The following is a 23,083-nucleotide window of genomic DNA, read 5'->3' on the forward strand; positions in this document are numbered from 1 at the left end:
AGACAGAAATGGGGGGTAGAATAACGAAGGGATGGAAAGTGTTACTAGGGAAAGATTTCAGTGTACTATCACTGATAGGAAAAGGAAAAAAAGGATCAGAGAGAAAATAAAAAGTAGTGTGGGAGAAATGAAAGAACCATAAAATATAAAAAGAGGTGGGATTTCAGGGCTCTAGAAAGATAGAAGGATACACTGTTGAGTTATTATGCTTTAAGAGTTGATTTCCTTAGCTAACTAGCTGAATAAGCACAGGGAAGATCAGAATCTGAATCAGAGACGGCTTCATAAAACAAAGCGACTTCTGATCCTGTTTATTGTAAGAGCATGTGTTCCCTCGCTGACACACGTTATGGAGATTTAGTAAGTACAGCTGCAAAGAACAACAGCAAACAGTTTGAATTAGAAGTACTTCATTTAACAACAAGCATGTGTGAGCTCACTTGTAAGGTTGCTCTGGATTTAAGGATGTTTTTCCTTAGTTTCAGTGACATTTTTTTGCTATTATATTTTGGATGATGTGAAATGGGTCAGAAAATACTCTCAGACAAGCCCATAGAGTATTCTCTGAACCATCTCTCATACCACTGTGCTATTTCAAAAACGAATTATACACGGGTCAATCAAAACGTTTTAAATGTTATTTTAGATTGTATATGGTATACAATCCTACAGGGGGTGTGCAGTAGTTTCGTTGTGTTTTCATCTTTTTGCTCGTGTATGTTGTGGGTTGTGAGGACATTGTGCATCAAGGGTAAAGTGCAAAATACATTAGCTGTGGCTGTAACTGGCATTTGCTTCTTGGTTTACATGATGAAATGTGTTTTGATTATTATCTACTTTATTGGTAGTGTGTGATGGAATAAAATACTCACTAAAATACTGTATATGCAGTACTTGAATCCAGGCCAAATGTCTTAAAAGTAACTAATATCAATTTGTTTCCTTTTTATTTCATATGGTATGGTATGGTATGACATTGTATGGTATGGTATGGTATAGTATGGCATTGTATGGTATGGTATGGTATGCTATGGTATGGTGTGGTGTGGTGTGGTGTGGCATGGTGTGGTATGGTATGGTATGGTATGGCATTGTATGGTATAGTATGGCATTGTATGGTATGGTATGGCATGCTATGGTATGGTGTGGTGTGGTGTGGTGTGGTATGGTATGGTATGGTATGGTATGGTATGGTATGGTGTGGTGTGGTGTGGTGTGGTGTGGTGTGGTATGGTATGGTATGGTATTGAATCATATCAGTGGACATGTCTAAAAGGCTGAGGAAATATTAAATTAAAAGTTGCACTTCCTATAGAGTCATTACCTTATTTTCATTGTTAAACATCTGGGTTTTATATACCAGAATTTATCCATGCAGATGATGAGATGATTTAAGTTAGTTGACACAAATCAGTTTTGATTCCTAATATTAAGTTATTTTTAGGAAAATTATTTAAGGATAATAAAAAAACATCCATTGTTTGATATCTGTAAGGAGCTTTTGTTGCTTGCAATTATTTTTTTCAAAGAATAAGAAACATTGGAACATCAACACTTTGTCTTGGATAAGGATATTCAGTTTTACCTGAACAAGAACGAAATATGCTCGCAGATCATCTTTTGTCCGAGGCCTGGAAACAGAACACACAAACCAAAACTGTCACCAAAAACTAGGCTAGCTCTGTTTTTGTAGAGACCAGGTCAAGCTGGTAAATAAGTTCTATTGTAGGAGCTGAGATGAAGATTATGTTTTCTTTTGATGGTGCTATTTCTTCCATCATCTTCTTATCATACCAAATAAATATTGCCATGTTGGTGGTACAAGAATACATCCATGAAATTATTCTTGACCTGTTAGTGTTGCGCATCATAGGATCACTGTAAATATCCTTCAAATATAGTTATCCTCTTAAATCCAAAGACCACTCTCTTGACTACAGACAGGAAAAAGCTTAAGTTTAAAGTTAAGTGAGTGGAATTTAAAAATACAGTTTAATAAACGTATGCTTCACTGAAGTTTTCTTACCCTTTCCACTCCCTCAGCAGGCTGTTGATGATCCCTTTCAGCACTGACTTCTGGATGTCCTGAGGCTTAACATGAAAAATACACATTCAACATTAATGATGTAAAGAATCACAAGGTTGAATAAACACTCCTGAATGTCATAACAACTGCTCCAGACAGGGTCAACTTTACCATGTAGTTTAGATAGATTTAAGAAACTGACCGATACAGTTAAATTTCCCTGCAGGCAGAGGAACATGTCTAAATAAGTATCATTACCCTGTAGAGCTATGAACTGCTGCTATAACCAGCATTAGCTTGGATTCAGCAGAGTCAGTAGTGGACCAACAACTCATGAGCTCTGCAAGGTACAGTTATTGCCTTTGTCTGGTTCCTTTGAAAAAAACAAGGATTCTGCTTTAATGTTTAAAAATGAACTCTTTATGTAGAGTGGTTTTAAAAAATGAAAATAAAACCAAGCATGTCATTAGAAAAATGAGCTCATTGTTTCTGTGTTTGTATGTGTGTGTTTGTCTATTGCTGGTGTCTGTATTTCTCTGCAGCTGTGGTGTCAGTGTCCCAAGCTTACTGTGCTAAGCAGTGCGTCGTAAACAGCGTTGACAAACTTGGCGTTGACTCCTGAGTCGTCTATGGTGTTAAATGATCCATTCGCCTCTCTCTGGGTAAGGAGGTAGAGAAAAAAATTAGGGAAGGAAAGGAAGGCAAGAGCTTGAGAAGAAAAAGGAAAACAGTGGAGAAAAAATGCTTTCCCATCGTAAAGAGGTTATGGCGTCTGGGAAAATTTTAACAGCAACTAAAAGACTTTCCTCACAACAGGCCTTCTTCAAAGAGCCAGAAAATGGGTGTATGTGTGTGTGCGTGGGTGAGAGAGAGAGAGCGTGTGTTTCACCTTGAAGGCAGCGTTAATTTCTATAAAGGAGTCAAAGGTGGTCAGGTAAAACTCTCGAACCTCCCTCCAGTCCCCAGATTGGACGGCATGCTCCATGTCCTCTCTGGCAACACAAACACAAAATGTTGAAAAGATGAAGTAACTGTACATATTTATTTTTATGTGTTTTGGACATCAGCAGTTAGGTGGATTTGTTTTATTGTTTTCAACATAGAACTAAGTAAAGCCTTTAATGTTAAGAGTTCAAGTTCAGACACTATTAACTCACTGAAACTCTCTGGTGGTCTTGGTACGGAGGGGGATGATGGGGTCACAGGGGAAAGGAGCTTTGACTTCTGGGGGCAGAGTGTCAATGGAGAGCCGCTGCTTTTGACGAACATCACTGCAGATTGGAGGCAGCTCTCTCCCTGGATGAGAGACACAAAGAGAGAAAATAAAACACTCTTCAAGAAACTTTCAATGAAACAGAGTAGTGATGCTCTGAATCAACTCCTCTTCAAGTCACTTCAACAGAAATTTAAATTGGAACTAACTGACTATTTCAGATTTGCTGTTATTTCAATGGTAAGTTTGTATGTATCAGGATTGTATTGCTTTACATTGTATTTAGTTAGCATAGTTTTCAGATTGTGTACTCTACTCATTGATCTTATCTTGAGTTATAATTACCATCTCTTTTACCTTGTTACAGCATGTCACTCTATCTGACTAGGTGATGTACTTTATTGTACTGCTTTCTAACTGCTTAAGTGTCAGGTTCAGTGTGGTAGGAGTATCGTTATCGTCACTTGAGTGGTGGAATTTTTCGTATGTTATGTACTTATGTATTTTCTGTGTTGATGCCAGCTGCAAATAAAATGTCTTTGGGATAATAATAACAAACTTGAAACTTGACTTGTCTAAAAGGAAGAAAACATTAATGCTTTTATTTTTTCTCGTTTAGATTATCGTTATGCACTTTTAACTGGTATTAGTCAGAACTACCTGGTTTTATTGATTACTTTTAAAACTTGAAATGGACTTGCTCCAAAGCATTTACAGATCTTTTGACCCCTCTGTGCTACAGTGTGCTAACAGTTCACATCCTTAGCTGCTTTTAGATCGTCCCTCAAAACCTTTTATATAAGAAGCCCTTTATGAACCCTTAAATCATGGCTATTTTTCCATCTTCTGATGTCCTGTTTTTCCTGTTTGTCCTACCAGAACTGTTTTTATTTGCTTTTCAATTTTCTGTACTTTTTTGTGAAGCACCTTGAAACTTATATAAATAAAGTTAATTCTCATAATATTACATAATTGAGCACATTTTTGGGGTGAAACGCAAGATCTGTGGGTTTGTGTGTAAATTATGTCAGATTGGTTAATGGCTATGTTTAGCAGAGCTAGCACCACCAGCCTGGGGTCCTCCTTGCAGGTTAACGCCCCTATGTATGTCCTGGTTACACTTTGGTTAAACATTTTAAAGTTCAGAATACTGTCAAACTGCACCAGACTACAAGATGCCATGTGTCATCTGTGCTTGTCCACATGCTAGTAGAATATAAAACCTTTATGGCAGTCGTCATTAACCAGAGCTAAAGTTAATACACAACATGCCATAGCCACTTTGGATCTATAATAAAAAAGTATAAATAGTTTAACTGACTGGTAACTCTGGTGCTGGCTAGCTAGGTCAATGACATTCAATCACGTGGTCGATTAAACACACACATCCTTAAAACAGAGGATGTACAGATTGTTTCGGCTCTGGAGGAGCAATCAAAGGATTTCTCAAGCCTTAGCAGGTTCTGACTTGAAAGTTAATTATTTTTCTAACTGACTTGAATCAATTTATGCACTTTTGACTGTTTCGTCCCTCTGCCCACTGTCAGTTTGGCTGAGCATTCTTCCATTCTGCAAGTGACAAAATGTTTCACACTCACTGTAGGTTATAAAAGATAAAACATTCTTGTTTTACATTTTATTCAAACACAGACATCAGAATAATAGTCCAAGAAAAAAAATATACATATAATGATTAAAAATCTGCTTAAAAGCAAATGAAAAAACAGGAGCTATTTAAAATGATTTAATCCAAACAGGAAAAGATACTGAGAAAATTCAACAAGAAAAAAGGGAAAGAATAACCGATGAGTGAAAAGAGAGACAGACCGAGAGACAGATGGTTTTGATCTTATGAGCACAAACACAGCATACAAATGCACAACTGACAGCTATTCACCTCAATCACACGGATACACATGTTAATCCATCCTCCCACACCGCTGTCCATCCATAAATTTTGTTTATAATTAGTCTCTCTTTGTATCTGTTTCCACGGTAACAATGGTAACCAGCAGGCCTGTCCAGGTGCATTGTGGGAGCTGATTCTGTTTGCATGGGTAAGCAGAAGATAAAAGAGACTTACACACAGAGGCTGACAGAGGCATACATTTTAATATTAGCAGAGTTTTGGATGAATAAAAATGTTTATCTTTATGCTTTCAGTTCGGTCGTTACGATGTAAAGGTTAAGAGGACATCCGTATTTTGAAGAATTCCTCTTGCTTGAGAAGAGTTGATAAAGAAATTACATTTTTTTTTCATAATTTATGGGTATATGTATGATTAAATTTAACTGATATCTTTATTTGAATCATTCTTTCAACATTTTTGCAACTCTTTCAGCTCTACTTTAAAGATAAAAGAGGCAAATGTCACAACTTTTGACTCTGCTGCTGTCATCACAACTGTTTACGATTTAAGTTTTTTTTATAGCGACCTTAAGTTTCACTCACCTGCTCTGCTCATTATTAGATTTGATGGACAGTATCCAATATGAAAATATCTGCATTGTTTAGCCTGCCACATTAGCATGCTAACCAAAACTAGCATCACGGTTGTCAAGGGGTTTTGACCATAGACTGTAAATACAAATGGACAGTGTTGCTCCGCCTCTTCCTGTTGTACAGTTCTGAAGCCAAAAAATCCCACTCCTAGGTGCAGCCATTGTGCAGCCAGAGCCTGTGAAGCCACTGTAACGAGCTCTGCCCTACAGCGGAGCTTCACAAGACGCTTTGTGTCCTTTGAAGTTTTTCTCTACAGCGGCGGTGAATCAAAGCAAACCCGGAAGTAAAACCCACTTTTTTAAACTCTAATAACTAATGAAAAATAAACTTTTCAGGAAAAAGATGCCTTGGACACAAAACAGTCAAATACTAACTACATATCACCACAGCATACAGATGTGAGAAACATTCATACGACGTGTATTTATTTTTTAAAGTTTGACTGCTCCCCCATTCAAATGAATGGGGGAGACGGATTTTTTGACCTATACTGCAGCCAGCCACCAGGGGGCAGACGCTCTGCTGAAAGCTTCACTTCCAGCCGAGCGAGATGCACCCCTGGTTTTGACCAATCAAGCATCTTAGACAGCTGGAAGATCAGTAAGAAAACTGGGTAATGCTATACTGCACTAAACTACACTACACTACACTACACTATACTATACTATACTATACTATACTATACTATACTATACTATACTATACTGTTCTATATACAGTACTAACCCTGTACTTGTTCTACTCAATACAAATTCAAGCTATTATGTAATACTAGTAATTACTTCAAGCTTTTTTGTTTGTTTGTTTTTTAGTAAAATCTCATCCTGCTTTCTTATAACAGTTAAATATTTCACTCATCATGAATCTTGGCTGTGGAAATTGTAAAAAATTGCTTATTGCCAGTGAGCAGTATAACACTCTGCCTGACACCTCCACCCCTGCACCATTTTCAGGCATTTAAAATAATTACACAGTAATAACCCAGTATTTAAGCTGATGGTCTTGTTAGCTTTTTTAGGTTATAAAGAGGCATCTGTATTTATTTCAGTCTGTTTCATAACCAGCTATCAACACCTCACAGGACCTTTAGTATATCATTTCTTTGTGTTGACTCTGTTTAAGGACTTTAAAAACTCATGACATGAAAACATGAGGAATGCTTCCATAATAGTTCAACCCACACACACATTATATGTCCGAGGCCAACCACTTCCCAGCTAGTTTAAACTTTCTTAGAAGACAAGAGAAGTTCACATAAAACATGAAAAGGGATAAAAACAATATGGGAGGCAATGAAATAAAAAACAAAAACCATTTATTTAGATGAGTGCAAGAAGAGCTGCATGTGAGAGAAAGGCAAGTGCATAAAAGAAATCCTGTCTTTTACAATTCATTATAAAGTATGTAAAATAATAATGACATGGATTCAATATGAGCATCAATAATGAGTCCAGGAGTATCACTAATATCATGAAGTGTGATCATGAATGTCCATGTCATATGATCATGAAAATACATCTGTTAGTATTCAAAATATCTCTATTGATCAAAGTGTAGGTTATGTGACGATGGAGCAACAAGATGAGTCAGAGGATCATCAGAGATCATTTGACTCATCCTCTGGGGACAATGAATATATGGAATGTTTCATAGCAACCAAAAAATGTAATGCATGATGCAGATGAAAACTGACGATGTAAGAGGACACTGCACTTACTAATTATCGCTGCTTTGTCAGCTTGTGTGTCACCCAAATGTGTCCTTACAGCAACAAGCCTTCGTCGCCATGACACCCTTTAATCAAAAGAGTCCCCTTCAAGACCTCTGAGGATCTCCTCCTCCCTCACCTCTTCTTTCTTTTCATCTAAGTTTGTCACGACTAAGCCCCAGATTTTCTATTGACAAGTAGTGCTTCCTCTTAATGCCCTGAAGTACCACTCCTTCATCCATGCTATTGTTTCCTGTTGAGGTCTGATGAGTAGACTCAAGGTGAGCTAATTAAACTAAAGGTCACCCGGCGTGACAGGGAACAAAATCAATTCTTCTTTTTTTTCTTCACAATGGAACTGCCTCTTGTGCTTTTCACATAGACTGTTGTCCTTCATAATGCTAAAGCCTGCTAAAACACTGGACTAATAAACTCATACTGAAACCAGCTTCCCATCCCAAAAGTCCGACCATCTCTGAATCTCTGAATAATGCCTGGGTTCCTTCAGACTAAAACTCATCAAGTCAAACCAGGCACTGCAAAATGTGTATTAAGACAACCAAACTCTCAACACTTGAACGCAATTTGTACTATTTTCTGAATATAAATGCAGGCGTTGGTGCGTGCAGATTGCATTGGGATCTGAGTAGGTTTGGTTGAGGCAGAACACAAATGGAGATGGTAACAGTCAAAATTAAAATACTTGTATCTGGATACAGTTAACACATATCAGGTGTAAAAGAGGCCTTGGACTTGAATGCCACTTAAGTGTGATTTGTACTCAAAATATTTTGTTATGAATGAAGCTGTCTTAAAATGGGGAGCAATCCTGTAACTTTAAAACTTAAAGGTGACATATCATGCAAAATCGACTTTTTAATGGTTCTCTACCTGAAATATGTCTCCCTGGCACGTCTACAAACCCCCAGAGAATGAAAAAAATCCATTCTGCCTTTGTTCTGATTTCTCCACCTTTCTGTAAATGTGTGTGAAACGAGCCGTTTCAGACTTCCGTGTTTTTGTTACGTCACAACAATATCCGGTCTGTCACGGAGTGAGAGCTCGGAGCTTGTTCAGCCCATAGACTGTAGAAAATAATACTGAACTCCTCTGTTTTTCATTCCCTGCACACGTGTGCTAACTAGGAGCTTAGGAGGGAGGTATTCTAGTTGTAGGCTGTCTTAATAAACACAAAGGACGGTTTTACTCCCCACGTCTGCAGATTTGAAGATCTAGTGGATGATTTTTATTTTTCATGGAAAAGTGCTAGCGCTAGTTTGCATAGCTACATAGCCACATGTCGTAGCTGTAGCTGTGTACCAAGACACACGTCGACATACTGACAAATAAAACAACAAGAAACACCAAATCTGTGACTAATCATTCAGAAAGGTCCTGCTGCCTTTCTGGCAGAGGTCGGTTTTACTCCCCACGTCTGCAGATTTGAAGATCTAGTGGATGATTTTTATTTATCATGGATAAGTGCTATCGCTAGTTAGCATAGCCACATAGCTACATGTTCGTAGCTGTGTACCAAGACACACGTCTACATACTGATAAATGAAACAACAAGAAATGCTAAATCTATGACCAATCGTTCAGAAAGGTCCTGCTGCAGGCGCCTCTCCGTCAGGATCAGATTCTGGATCAGATTCAGAGGGTTGAAGTAACGCGATCTGTGAGCAGCCGTGTATATTCAGCCAACATGTAAACATTAGATCAACGTGCCGGAGAGCCGTGGGCACATCCACTTTCTGAGGGGGCGTGATCAGAGAGAAAACAGACTGTTCTGAGGAGGGCTGAAGAAGAGGGTTCTTCAGGCATGCCAAAATCTGATTTCAAAGTGTTTTTTTGAGCATACTTTTAAGACATGTTTTGGGGACCTCTTAGACCAATATATTTTGAAGCGTGATATGTCACCTTTAATGTACTGATTTGAGGGTGTCATTGAGTATGCGCAGTGATATTATTGAGAGTGTTTGCAAGACTGACATTAATTCAGTTTTATGGAACTTTCTTCTATTGGTTTCTTTATCATCCTTAACTGCAGCTTTCTTCTATCAACCATTTTTGTACAACTAGATACCCAAATGGGTTCACAATTAGAGTTTGCAAGGGTTGACAGACGAGTACAATCAATCTTTATTTATATAGGGCCAAATCACAACAAACATTATCTCAAGACGCTTTTAAAAACATAGTAGGTCCCGACCGTACTCTATATAAAAATATCAACAAAGACCCAACACCAAGACAGGATAAGACTCAGTCTTATCTCATCTTAATCCACCATGAGCATTGCACCTCGCAATATTTAGCTAGTTACATAGGCGTGACCACTTCTCGTGTTATTTATTGTCTAATTCAGCCTTTTCCATAATTTGTCCATGGTCCCAATTTCTATTTGAAAGTTTTTTTTCCAAACGCAGCATAGAGTTAATTTTGTTAATCAGCGTCCCATTCAGACTAAAATAAGAGACAAAGCAGGACATGCTACTTAATGACTGACAAATCCATACAATGGTCAAGTTCTCATCAATAATTGCTCACTACTGGCTCCAGAAAACCAAGATTCTTACAGCCTGTATACCAAACACCATGCTTTAAAATTGTAGTCCATTATAACATTGGGTGATGTAGAGGTGCTTCTTCTTCTACTACAGGGATTGGTTGGATTTAACATTTTTAGGTTTTACCCGATGAGTCAGGTCACTGTGTCTCTGCTGCTGTGTCACTGTATCCCCACTTAAATCAATACAGTTTGAGTCTTGCTTTTTTTCCCCAACATGTCTGGCTTAAATGCTTGTTTTTTAGAAAAGGTGTCATTGTTTTCAGATCATGGAATGAAACTCAGCTGCGTCCTTGCTCCTCTCAATCTGTGCACACAAAGCCATATTTGACAATATTAAAAGGAAATACAAACCTTCCGTAATACTTTACAGATGAAACAGCAAATTGTGGTGATTATCCAGCAAGCTGGGTGACTACATTGGGCCAGAGGAATGCTACACTATCTTCTGTGTTTGTTTTCACTTTCATATGGTTTTCATTTGGGGCGGAGGTTTGCATAATTATTCTGGCATCAGTAGCCGTGGTGACAAAGCAGGCTGGTGAGCACTCTGCTGGGTCTGTGTTCTCACGGCAGTCAGAAATAACCTCGCCTTTTACCGAAAGCGACATCCCCTTTAATCTTACAACGAACAAACCACTTCATCCACATCAAAAAATGAAAGACAGGTTCTTGTTATTTGTTAACACCTCTTTAAAACTCCCTTTTTTCATAGAACTATATGAAAACCATGTTTAATAAACTTGTCTAATACTTTTCATATTCCCCTATTCACACCACATTCAAACACTGATGGCAGAGGCAGCTATGACAATCGCCCATTAGTATTAACCAATCCCGTTCACACCAATGGCACAGCCACCAGGCACAGTTTTGGGTTCAGTGTCTTGCCATAGGACACTGGGATTGGACCCCCAACCCCCATCAGACCCAACAACCGACCCCACCACCGAGCAACAGCCATGGAGACATCAGTTTCTGTTCCAGAGTCTATGCTAGCAGCTCAACATAAACAGAGTCTGAGTACATACATCGGGAAATGTAAACAGAGGAAGTAACACATCATTACTTCCCAGAAGGAGACACAGACCACAGTGTCTCAGAGAACAAAGACATTCAGACAGTGAATGCACCACACTGAGAATGAGCTGCTCTACTGGAAACATTTACTTTGAAATGATTTATGTGGAGGGAAATTGAGGACTCATGGGGATTATGGTCTTTATGCTAACAGAAGTCATGCAGGAATCAGGCTCCATCAGACATAAGGTGGAGCTGCCCAATGAAGTCACTTCTTACTTTATCAATAAAGTATTTTGATACAGTAAGAATGATAAACTAAATTCTTCATTGGAATATGTGTAACAGAATCCAAGTTTCTGTCAAAGACGTGTAGTCAAAGCTTTGCAACAAGATCCATATAAACTACCGACAGTTAGAGAAGGAAAAAAATATTTTCCAATAAAGTCTGTCAAATGATAAGAGACATGTACTGTTTTGTTTTTGCTTTTGAACAGCCATTTTTCTTTCTACCAAAATCTGTATATCTGAATGTTTTTTGAGGAAAAGCCATACATTGTATTATATAATGCCATAGTCTCTGTGAACTCACCCATTGGTTTCTGGTAGCACAATGATGGCCGCCATGCTGGAAATACTGACTCATCTTTTGAACTAACTAGACACAGGTAAAGAGGTGGAGTTGAGGTTGGCTTTTAGACTTATGGCAAACAGCTACAACACACCCCACCTGTCCATCAACTTGCCCCTGATTATGCAAATGTATGTATACTTCATACTGTTTATGTTAACTTAAAAAATGCTTTATAAAATAATTCACCCCTGTATATGGCGTGCAAAGATACAAATGAGCTATATAGACCAAAGCTGCTTTCAACATGTTTGCATGGGATCCAATGGGGCACCTTTGCCCTTTTGATAAAAAGATGTCACTGACTCCATCCTCAAACACTGGACTGATACTCACCATGTTTAAGCCACTGGGTGCTGGTCAGGGTCCCCGTCATGCCACCAGTCAGGCCCCGCCCCATCGTGTCCCTCCTCTGGCTCAGTGTGGAAATGAAAGTGCCGAAAGATGGAAACGGTTGCTTCACTCCTCGTCCCAAACCCTGGAGCAGGAGGATCACATTATCAACACGAGGAGATGAGGGGAAGCATCACGGCAATGTCATGTATGTTGAGAATTGAGGGGAAAGTTATGCAATGAGCCTTTAGACTGTTACTGCTGCTGCTCACAAAAAAAATCACTGAATTTGTTATGCAAGTAATCGGTGCAGGAAGTTTGTTCCTGTAGAGTGGTTTACACACATACATGTGCACATATTCCTGAGTCAAATTACAGTGTATTTGAGTCATGGTCTCTCACAGAGGGAGATACATTGTTCTGGGTTGTTCTTTTATTTCACTTAAGAGTTTTTAAAGCATATCACATCAAGGTTCAAGGTTACTTTATTTGTACCCATAGTTAGATTTTGTTTGCAGTGAGTCAGCCTCCTTTTTACATCAACCAACAAACAGCACAGTACAAGACAAGTGGCAACCTCTGGCCACGAGAATTGAAGCCGATGCGCAAATGTTAAAAACTGCAGTTCATCGAGTGTCCGCTTGAGGCTAGCTCTGAAAGTACTGAAAACCAAATACACACCAATTTAAAAAAAACAATCTTTACAGCAGAAATTAGGGGTGAAACGGATCAAAAACTCACGGTTCGGATCGGATCACGGTTTTGAGTCACGGATCGGATCATTTTTCAGATCAGCAAAAAAAAAAGAAAAAAAAAAGAAGACAAGACAAATATAACTTTGTCCTCCATTTATTTTGTAAAACACTTTTAAACTTTTGCCCATTAAATAAAAACAAGATTCAACTCAAAATGTGCAGAGGAACTGCAAAAGTTTCACTCCATTCATCTTTCAATCGCTGATTTTCACCGTCCACTTTTCTTTAAGCTGCAAACTGTGACCACACCGTTTTCGTGCATTCTAGGGTCCAACAGCTGGCAAAGTGCCAATATGCAAACTGCTCCATAAACGAAAGTGAAAGTTAAAAATTTCACTGACAGCAGTGGACTCTAAGTGACCCAGTAACAGCCTGTCTGCGTATCGTTGACATGGAGACAAGTCCCGGTAAACACGTGGTGACCCGACTGAAACACAGAGTGAAGGGATAACAGTTCGGGGGCCACAAATGGGCGGCCAGATACGGCCCGTGGGCCGCGTATTGACGGCCTCTGGTCTAGTGGATACGCTACGGAATTTCATACGCAACTTTTTTCATCAACTGATCCGCGGACCACATCTGTGCCGAACCGTGGAGATGCATCCGAACGGATCACGGATCAACGATGATCCGTTGCACCACCAGCAGAAATAAACATGTTTACAGCCTGGTACAAAAAACGAGTGTAGTCTGGATCGCTCATTTCAAGATCAGCACTCACTGCACAGGGGGTGAATTTTTTCATAATGCTGCAATTTCGAAGATATTAAGATTATAAGTTTTCCATTATAAGAGGCTTGATTTAAAGGTGGGAACACTGTAGCTGTTGGCAAGGAGACTCAAAGCTGGCCTCTTTACCTCACACTAGCTTGACAAAAGTTAGGTTGAGTTCAACATTTCCAATATGGCTCCTGCCGACGATTGGCTTCAAAACAGCACTTCAGAAACAGATGATAGACTTCACGGATACTATGTCCATTATTTATACAGTCTATAGACATGACAGACTAAGTGATCAGTACTAAAAAGGCAACCCTCAATCAAAACCAGACTAGTTAGAATGTGTCATCAGTAAAAAAAAAAAAGAACATAAAATAAAATGAGATAAAAAGATCCATGAATAATTCATAAATAATGAAGAACTTGTCTGTACAGCATCATGCTGTATTACTTACATACATGGTGTGGCATCTGGTTCAGCCGTATTGTTACTTCTAACCCCAGCATGTGTTAAACCCTATCCTGGTAGCGGGGTAGCTTGTAATAAATGACATTTTTGACATGAATTCATGAGGTTCATATCATTTATGAAAAGGTTGATAAATTCAGTGTTACAACCATACCCGGTCTCCCCTAGATTATTAACGTCAATAACTGGCTACAAAGTTAGCAAACAGCTTCACTAATAAAGATACTAAAAACACATTCTCAAAATGTTTCTCACCAGCAGTAAAACGTCTTACATCATCCAGACTTTGAGCCTCAACGAGACACTATGAAACCAAGTCTATAGAGGGGAGGAGGACATTGAAACAACAAGACAAAAGAAAGGGGAGAGGGGATGAGGTCAGAAAAAAGGGGATATGAGGTTTTAAGAAAGAGGGGATTGGGGATTAACAGGGGGAAAGAAGACAGAGGGGATGGAAAGAGGATAAGTGAAGTGACAAGATCGTAAGGATAAGAGGATAAGAGATGAAGACAAAGCAGGAAAAGAGGAATCAAAGAGGGAAGAGACAGGAAATTGATGCAGCTATAGAGAGGGAAGACTGAAAACAACAAGAAGGACAGATGGAGGGGATGGAAATTTGAAGTGATGGAGGACATTCAAGAATACGGAGAGGAGAGAGGTGGAGAGATCAACAGATGCACAGCAGCCGCTACTGACAGCAGTTAGGAAACACACACACACACACACACACACACACACACACACACACACACACACACACACACACACACACACACACACACACACACACACACACACACACGCAAACATAATTCTATCAGAGAAGAAAGAAAAAGAACACTTTCTCTCTGATGCGAAAAAAAACCTGTTCGGTTGTGTTTTCAAAGGAGCTTGAACACAACACACATGCACACACTCTGTGGGAGTGTTAATCAGATTCACTCATAGATCAAACAAATTCAAACATTGACTGATCTGCACACAGCGCACAGTGATTGCATGACAACAAAAGCAGGTTCTGCTGGACAGATCCACTGAAATCAGAGAGAGGAACATCTGTGATATCAACAGACAATCGACACGAGGAAGTCCACAAGGAATAAACATCTGTTTCCACTAACAGCAGCAGCTACATCAATTCTTAGATATGTGCCAATGTGTAAAATTATTGAAATACAATTCAAATTTGACAAACAGGAGTTTGTCCATCAACTGCCTGGCTGCCTGAAGCATCTATCAACCATGTGAGAGACAACAGTGAGCTGCCTTCTCAAACATTTATGGCCCCCTTAGGATAAAGCTAATGAGTTTGGTTAGCCTCTAACCTTTCCTCTTTCCTCTAAAGCCCAAGACAGACTTAACACACATCAAAGAACTAGTGGTAATAAAAGACTACTGTGTGTTGCCCTTAAACCCCCTGTGTCGGAGCCAAGAAGCTGCACTTGAACACACCAAAAAAAAGTATCTACTCCTGCATGAGGAGAAGAAAAGCATCCCTACCATCAGATGGCAGTTGCCTGAATTCTCCATACAATGAGCTGAAATTTGAAGACCCAGGACTGCAAATGTCCAATAAAGCTATACAGACCAAGCGACAACCTCCGGTCTCAAAATATGAAGCACATGTGGAAGTGTTATAAACTGCAGTTCATCGAGCATCCGCTTGTAGCAGATACACCAGAAACCACATCCACCAATTCAAAAAAGACGATCTTCACAGCAATAATAAACATGTTTACAGCCTGGTAAAAAAAAAACTACTTCAAACTGAAGAGCTAATTTCTCTATCGGCACAAACTGTATGGGGGTGGAATTTCTTTTTACGTGACGGTTCAGAAGATATTTAATGACGTGACTGACTTGATTGACAAACAATGTAACTGTTAGCTAGGACGCTCAAAGCCTGCCTCTTTACCTCACACTAGCTCACCAGAAGTTGGTTGCATTAAGGGTAAGTGTTGTGCATAATGAGGCATGACAGGTGGGCGCATTTAGCTATTTGCCAGGAAGCTAAAGGCCCGCCTCCGCTCCACCTTTTTATCGGTTATCAGAACTGTCAGAAGTAATTTAGAGTCAACATTTCCAATTTGAAGAAGACCTTCTTTGCGCTTTGATACATTTCTCCAGAAACCAGTGGGTGATGATGTCTTTGCCAAAGACATGCTCAATCAGCTAAAATGCTTAGGGTCACCTAGAACCAACTATACTGGAAACTGCAAAAAGCACTTATATAGATGTATGATATTGAATTTCTATGCATTGCTCCCATTACTTTTTTTTCAATATATGCATGACCACCAGACCAAAAATGCAATATATCCAAACTGACAACATTCTCAATTCCAGCTGCTCTTTGTTTTAAGGGCTACTTTGGAAACATACTAGATGTATTGACCATGGTGTACATTATCATTTCTAAAAAAAATTGAATGTAAAGCTTTTAGCTTCAAGTGTCACTCTGCCAAACAACGCTGACTCACAGTGCTTTTAGCATGGCTGTAGACTCATGTTTGTGTATAGTGTTTGCTTCATCTCTGCACCTTGAACTTGTGAGGCCATAATTACACTACTGTCTCAGTGAAGCCACAGAACAGCCACATCACTCCCAATGAGCTCTCTCCTCTTTCATTACAAGATGCCAAAGCCCCGCCACACACTGGCTGATTGACAGGTGTTCTTTGGGAAACTCAGAGCAGTAAAACCACAGTGACCGAAAACGAGAATCCAAATCAGCTTTTGTTTGGTTTTTACAGAGTCAGAAATGGTCGACACCTTCTCATAGTTTTTCTTCAACCGATGAGAGGTGCCTTTGTCCTGCTTCACATCTGACAACAATCAGCAGTTTCTGCTGCAGTTTTTGGTTTCTGTGTGTCTTGTGATGTCAGTTCTGTCCAACTTCGCTCAGTCATTCAGACTGAGAGGAAATGTTGTCATCCAGAGGAAAACCACACAGTGGAGAGCTCATGGGTACCACATCGCTCATTCTATCCTTCTCTCTCTCTCTCACACACACTCCTCTTTCAGCTGTTAATCTTTTATCAGATGTGGTGGATTATTGTGTGTTTGTATCAGTAGCGTTGGCAGTATAAATACAACTTTTAGAGACAACAAGTATATTTATAGTCGTCCTCTCTAATCATACAATTCTAGTGATTTCACTCTGAGGGGATCTTTACTCTTCACTTTATATTTGAACAAGTCAAATATTTCAGCTAAGTTTTACCCTCAGATGTAATCAATAAGTGTTCAAACAGACAGACCTGTAACACTGTAAATCTGATCTGTGTGAAAGGAACCACCAAGTATTAGTGAGACCAGCAGTCTGTCACACATTCGGCACCTTGGAAGAAGTTCTGGCACAGAAGAACCAGACATAGACACATTTTGCTGCCTCATACATGGCTGACAGCTTTGAAAGACACAAGGTTAGGATCAGTACATTTTGGTTGAAATGAGCAGTGACATCACTTTAACACTGGGCCAGAGATGACTCACAAAATTGATCTGAGTGGACTTGAGCATTCGGGCACCATTCATCACTAGTCTGGGATCCGTCTGGGAAAATAAAAGCTATATATAAAAACATTGTCATCTGACTGAACTCAAAATCCTTTTTTACACTGAGATTCTGCTGTAACCAATCTCTGTCAACACTGCGCCTTTGTACTTGCTCCCACAAGAGCATAATATTGGCTTCCGTGTTTGATTTTACATTTACAACCCCGACACACACTTTTCCCACGTGTGGAGATAGTCTGGGCTGTTACGCATAGGACAAGAGTGTTTCTTATATGTACAGGCTCACTCTGTTAAAAACTGTGAAATTTGTATCTCACTTGTCAAGAATCGACTTAACAATAAACAGGTCAAAACTTCCTCTCCACATTCAGCTCTTCATATTTAGGTGCAGAGATTTGAGCTATGTCAGGACCAGAGCACACAGAAGGAGTGAGGATGCTGACAGCTTATCTTCACAATCAGATGTGAAACAAGAGCAAACTGCATGGAGCTGCAAAACTTTAGCGGCATTTTTGCACATCATGCTTCGGGAATTGGACCTAAGGATGGAGCAGACAGCAGGAGAAAATGTTGTAATCAAATAATCAGCCCCCAAAAGTCCAGCGTCCAAAGTTTGAACAAGGGGCTTTCTGCTTTTAAAAATATATACATATATGACAGAGCAGAATTCATTTTAAACTGGGCTGAATTACCTGCCTTATTAAAATTAACCTCTACTAAGCAGACTGGCAAAATGAGAGATTCAGTCATTGAACGAAATCTATCAAAGAGGAACCAAACTGATCTTTAGGTAATCAACACATCAGGTAATACTGATTAGTTTATAGTTCAGGGTCTAACAGAAGAAGCAACCCTTCTGTAGTGAGCATGCAAACAACACATTCTTGTGATGTATCAAAGTGTATGTAGATGAATAAACAGCATGTTCCTTCTGAAGGGAGACAGAGAAAAGGGTAAAAAGCAAGAACAAAAGTCAGAACACGGTCTAATAAAGAGTTTTACAAGTTAACTGTCTCAACCCTAACTTTGGTCCAGAACAAACCAAAATCTTTGCATACACCACCGAGCATCCATCGCAATTACAGAATGACATGTTGGGTAACACCCCCTCAGTCATCATCAAAACATCCAAAGAGGGAATATCTTTTATTGTGTATCTCTCATACAGATATACAGACTTTGAGAATCTATGATTAGTAGGAAGGAAGCTGATCTGGAGGCTCAGATGGGAGACACCTGTTTTACCAGAAATCAGAAAATGTGGAATTCACATTGAGATAAAAGTGAAAGTAGTTTATATAGTGGGACTTAAATCAGAGATTGTTTGCCATTAATTACATTATTTCTTTAAATTTTTTTTTATAATCTTTTTTAATAAGATCTTATGTATCTTGACCCTCCTTTGTCCAATTCTTGGAGGTCTGGAGAAGAACTCGGTGAGCAAATTGAGTTTCAGGAAACCCTGAGGCAGCCTCCACAAACAGAAGCTCTGTTCAGGTAAAAAAAAATCCCCCTTCATAGAGCACCAGCTGCCTTCAATTTCTCTGTTTTTATTGGTCTGTGATACAATGAAATCCCACTGAATCTAAGCCTTTTTCTGTCCAACCTTTGAGCCTGAATTTCCTCAGATGTAAGCTCGAGGGGCCACGAGACTTCTGAGGAGGCATCTCAGAATCAGTCCGACTGAGAGAACGTATGTAGCCACTTTATGGCATTTCCAGACACGGTCAGAGTGGGTCTGAGCAATGACAGACTGTTTATTGGTCAAAACCATCTGATCTGCACATTCCTGCACCCTGACACAACGGCGATGACATCAACCAACCAGGCTGCAACCCCACCAGTCTACTCAAGAAATGACACCCAAGAAATGAAACTTAAAAGACGGCGATAAAAAGCCCAACAGTCTATCACTCAGCTCCCTGCTATGCATTTAAAAACAGAATGATTACATCATCAGATGCCACCGCAGAGCTGATGTCAGGCCTCATTATGTAAGACAAGGGCATCACTTTTTCCAAATGCAGAAAATGATATGCATTAAGTGTGCTGTCCCTCTATGTGCACTGTATGCAAAGTGACTGTATGTGGTGATCTATTCTTATATCTTCCCTCCAAATCTGGCTGCAAGACAAAGTTTACACCAGAAACTATCATCACACCTAGAGGTTAGCAACAACAACAACATGAACAGTTCAATATCAGAAAGAGTATGATGTTATAAAATGATCTGGGTTTAAATTGGAGATCATGAATTTGACTAACAAAATTTTCCGTATCCAGATGTAGTCATGTAGTGATGTACTTAAGTTATATTATAGATTTAATGAAACACTAAAAACATGATGGAGAAAACTTGACAAAACAATAAAAGTAAGTTAACAGAAATAAAAGCAGTGTTCAGGCTGTTACAGCTTGCGCCAAACAATGCCGACCGATATAATTGAAAAGTCAACTTCATTGCTGTCATTCTGATTATTAACAATATTTCCTACAATCTATGTTGTTTATAAAGACATTGCAGTTACAAAATCTGTTACTTATATTGTCTTGTCGTTTTTAGAAATGATCTCTTTGAAGTTGGCTGTTGCATCATTCTCTATTCTTGCAAAATGTCACATTTTCAATGAATGAGGCATCAAATAGAAATATAAATCATATCATACTGGAATCAATTGCTGTTTTTAACGATATGAAATGCCATCTTTTCATGACAGCAAAAACATTAACAGTTTATATCAGATTGAAAATAAGGGTAACGTTTGATATGACAGGTCCCTTTTGTTTACATGTATTCATTTTAGTTTATTCTACATTGTGAACACAGTTAATGCCACCAGAAAGGAAAAATGGTTGAGAAAATGTGCTTTTCTTACAGCGGGAGGGGAGCTGTTGAGAATTGGTGGAAGCCTCTCTCTTTCCCTCTCAACTCCTGACAGCGTAAAATGTTCTCCATCCATCCTCTCGGCGTGGAAGAGCGGAAAAAGTTATTTTTTTCCCCTTGAAAAGCCTCAGTCCTCTTCAGCCCCTATGTTTCTGCTCATCAGAGGGCTGCACATGTTTATACCAGAGCCAGCTCTGACCCTGAGTTACCCGTCAGACTCTTCAGACTGATCCGTTACCTCACAAATCAGGGAGATTCACATCCTAGAAAAAAAACGGAGTGAAATCTACCTTCGTCGGACAGGTGGGCTCTCCGTTACGCGCACAGTCTGACGCGTAGACGTTTCCAAAAAGTGTGCGTAAAGTCTCCGGTTCTAATCTCAGAAGGCGTAAAGTTGTGTTCGTTTCAAATAAAATTTAAAACACGTTTTGAGTGAGTTTCTGTCCGCTTCTTCTCCTCTTCCTTCTGTCCCTCTCTACGTCGTCTGTCGGGGAAGCAGCAAGGCTGCGGGTCAGCGCCATGTTTGGAGGAGGAGGAGGAGGAGGAGGCGCCTGGAGAGCAGATCCTAGAGACAGCAGCAAAACAGAGAGAGAGAGAGAGAGAGAGAGAGAGAGGAGAGGAGAGAGAGAGAGAGAGAGAGAGAGAGAGAGAGAGAGAGAGAGAGAGAGAGAGAGAGAGAGAGAGAGAGGAAACATTGCCTCGGATTCAGAATAAAATGGGCGAAAAAAATGGACAGAGGAAAGAAAAGACAAGTAAACCTGTGTAACAATACTTAGCGAAATTAAACTGTGACGTACAAGCGTTCAAAAAATATTCAAGTAGAAAAAAACGAGGTGCTTTGTTTAGGATTGCATATGGGAAAAAATGCTAATAATGAAAATTATTTATTCAACATTTTTTTTTACATTTGTAACGTTTCTACAAGTAGCCCATATTTTCAACAAATGCCACATCTATAACTCTTATACAGGGAACTTATACATATTTGACCACTGTCATCCTATATCTTTTTGTCAATAGAAATGACCTTTGATCTATTGGAAGAAAGTTGCTCTTTTGTCATTATCTACCTCTACCTTTTCATGTATATTGTAACACTTTGGTTCATTTAACTCCATAGCAACATTAGAGATGTGCATTATGAAGCTAAAGTGACAGGACATGAAAAGGAAATATTTATAGAATATGAAGAAGATAACCAGTAAGGAAAAAAAGTGAAAATTTGAAGAAGAAAAAAAAGAAGACATTTATTTGTCTCAGTGCAATGATGTTATTGTTCATTGTTAATAGTTTTATTTGTGGACATTAGACAAGAAAAGGATCATGGGGAAAATAAATCATCAATCATCAAAAAATGTTTTAAAAGTTGAGAAAATTTCTGTAGAATAAAGTCTGTACAAATATTAAGTACATATAAGTTTGTATGCTCATCAACTTGAGAGTGATTTAATCTTTTTAAGTTCTGTTTTGGCTCTTAGTGTTACTGAGCTAATCGATATTCATATCCAAAATGTATGCAGTATCTTTTTTTTAATCATATGCCATTTCATCCCTTTTGGCACACAGTATTTAAGCTGCCACTCCTGCTACCCAGTTGGAAAATAACAACACCACTGCACTACTGAATGGCACATTTGGTTTTAAAAACCTCCCAGACAACTCAGTTGACAGGTCAAAAGTAATATGCAACACTTTGTCTTGAAATATCACCAAAGTGTATGGAATGTGAGCTACCGCCTACACGTTAAGCATACAAATACAGGTGCAGCTAAGCAAAGCCAGCAGGGCATTATCTTGGAGTGTTGGAATCACCACAGACCTGATGATGAAATAAGTTGCTAAATAGGTGAGTATTGACAGCAGCCCAGTCAATTTTGTGGTGGACTGGGGTCTAAGGGACGTTCTCAGGTTAGCATGTTGTTACTAGCCATGTGTCTTACATAGTGAACAATAGTTTCATGCAAGATGTGTATGAAAGAGAGAAAACAACAAAAATGGAACTCCTTAGTGCAAATGCTTAAGCTCTGACTGCAGATCACTGGTCATCATGGGTGCGTAAACAAAATTAGCTCAGGATAACTCCACACTGTATTGACTCTGATAAGACATTTTGCCCACCTTAGTATTTCACAGAATTTGCGATTTGAAGCTATCTCCTACCTCTCAGCTGGCACAAGTGCAGCATTTTTCTCTAAATGTAAAGACCATGAAGATAATTTATTGCACTGGTTTAATTTCCAAATTGAGACACAGGTAGGAATTGCTTCAGATTCAAAAACTGTTTTTAAATGCAAAATAATAATTATTTTTCTATATCTAATTTAAAATGCCATGAATCACAAATAACTATTTGAATTCAGGGATTAATTGCAATTTGTAAATTCAATCATTTGACAGCCCTTATTATTAAACATCCAAACCATCTTTGTCTTCTACATACTTTTACCAATTTAGCTTTTTGGGACTTTTATTTTGACAGTTGTGATGGGAAGTTGTGTGCTGTAATCCCGCTGTCTTGACTGTAGACCGGCAGACTCTGCATCACCACTACAATTTAACTTCTGTCCATAATTAGTGAGAAACAGGATCCGGGCAGCAGGCCAAATCTCAGTGAACATAAAGAAACTGAAGGGCTCCTGATGCTGCAGCTCTGTGCATGTGTGTGTGGCAGTGTGTGTGCACGTGCATGTGTGTGTGTGTGTGTGTGTGTGTGTGTGTGTGTGTGTGTGTGTG

The 23,083-nt window shown here is 39.1% G+C and overlaps 1 protein-coding gene across 3 annotated transcripts in view; it reads right to left on the bottom strand.

Moving 5' to 3' along the window:
- Positions 1-20,909, bottom strand: part of hectd2 (HECT domain containing 2) — a 60,014-nt gene extending 39,105 nt beyond the window's left edge. Inside the window, exons 1-7 of one of the 3 annotated variants that reach the window (XM_034682432.1) lie at positions 20,641-20,909; positions 12,007-12,148; positions 3,184-3,322; positions 2,916-3,018; positions 2,595-2,684; positions 2,027-2,091; positions 1,586-1,631 (exon numbers count right to left, since the gene is read on the bottom strand). In XM_034682432.1, coding sequence (XP_034538323.1) covers positions 1,586-1,631; positions 2,027-2,091; positions 2,595-2,684; positions 2,916-3,018; positions 3,184-3,322; positions 12,007-12,070 — 507 coding nt within the window. In that variant the 5' untranslated portion in view covers positions 12,071-12,148; positions 20,641-20,909. Of the gene's footprint in view, positions 1-1,585; positions 1,632-2,026; positions 2,092-2,594; positions 2,685-2,915; positions 3,019-3,183; positions 3,323-5,136; positions 5,285-12,006; positions 12,149-20,342 lie in introns of those variants that run through there. The other 2 variants (XM_034682431.1, XM_034682433.1) reach the window with 2 other exon arrangements.
- Between the last annotated feature and the right edge of the window lie 2,174 nt (positions 20,910-23,083).

Source organism: Notolabrus celidotus, chromosome 4, assembly GCF_009762535.1.
Source record: "Notolabrus celidotus isolate fNotCel1 chromosome 4, fNotCel1.pri, whole genome shotgun sequence".
Taxonomy (NCBI): domain Eukaryota; kingdom Metazoa; phylum Chordata; class Actinopteri; order Labriformes; family Labridae; genus Notolabrus; species Notolabrus celidotus.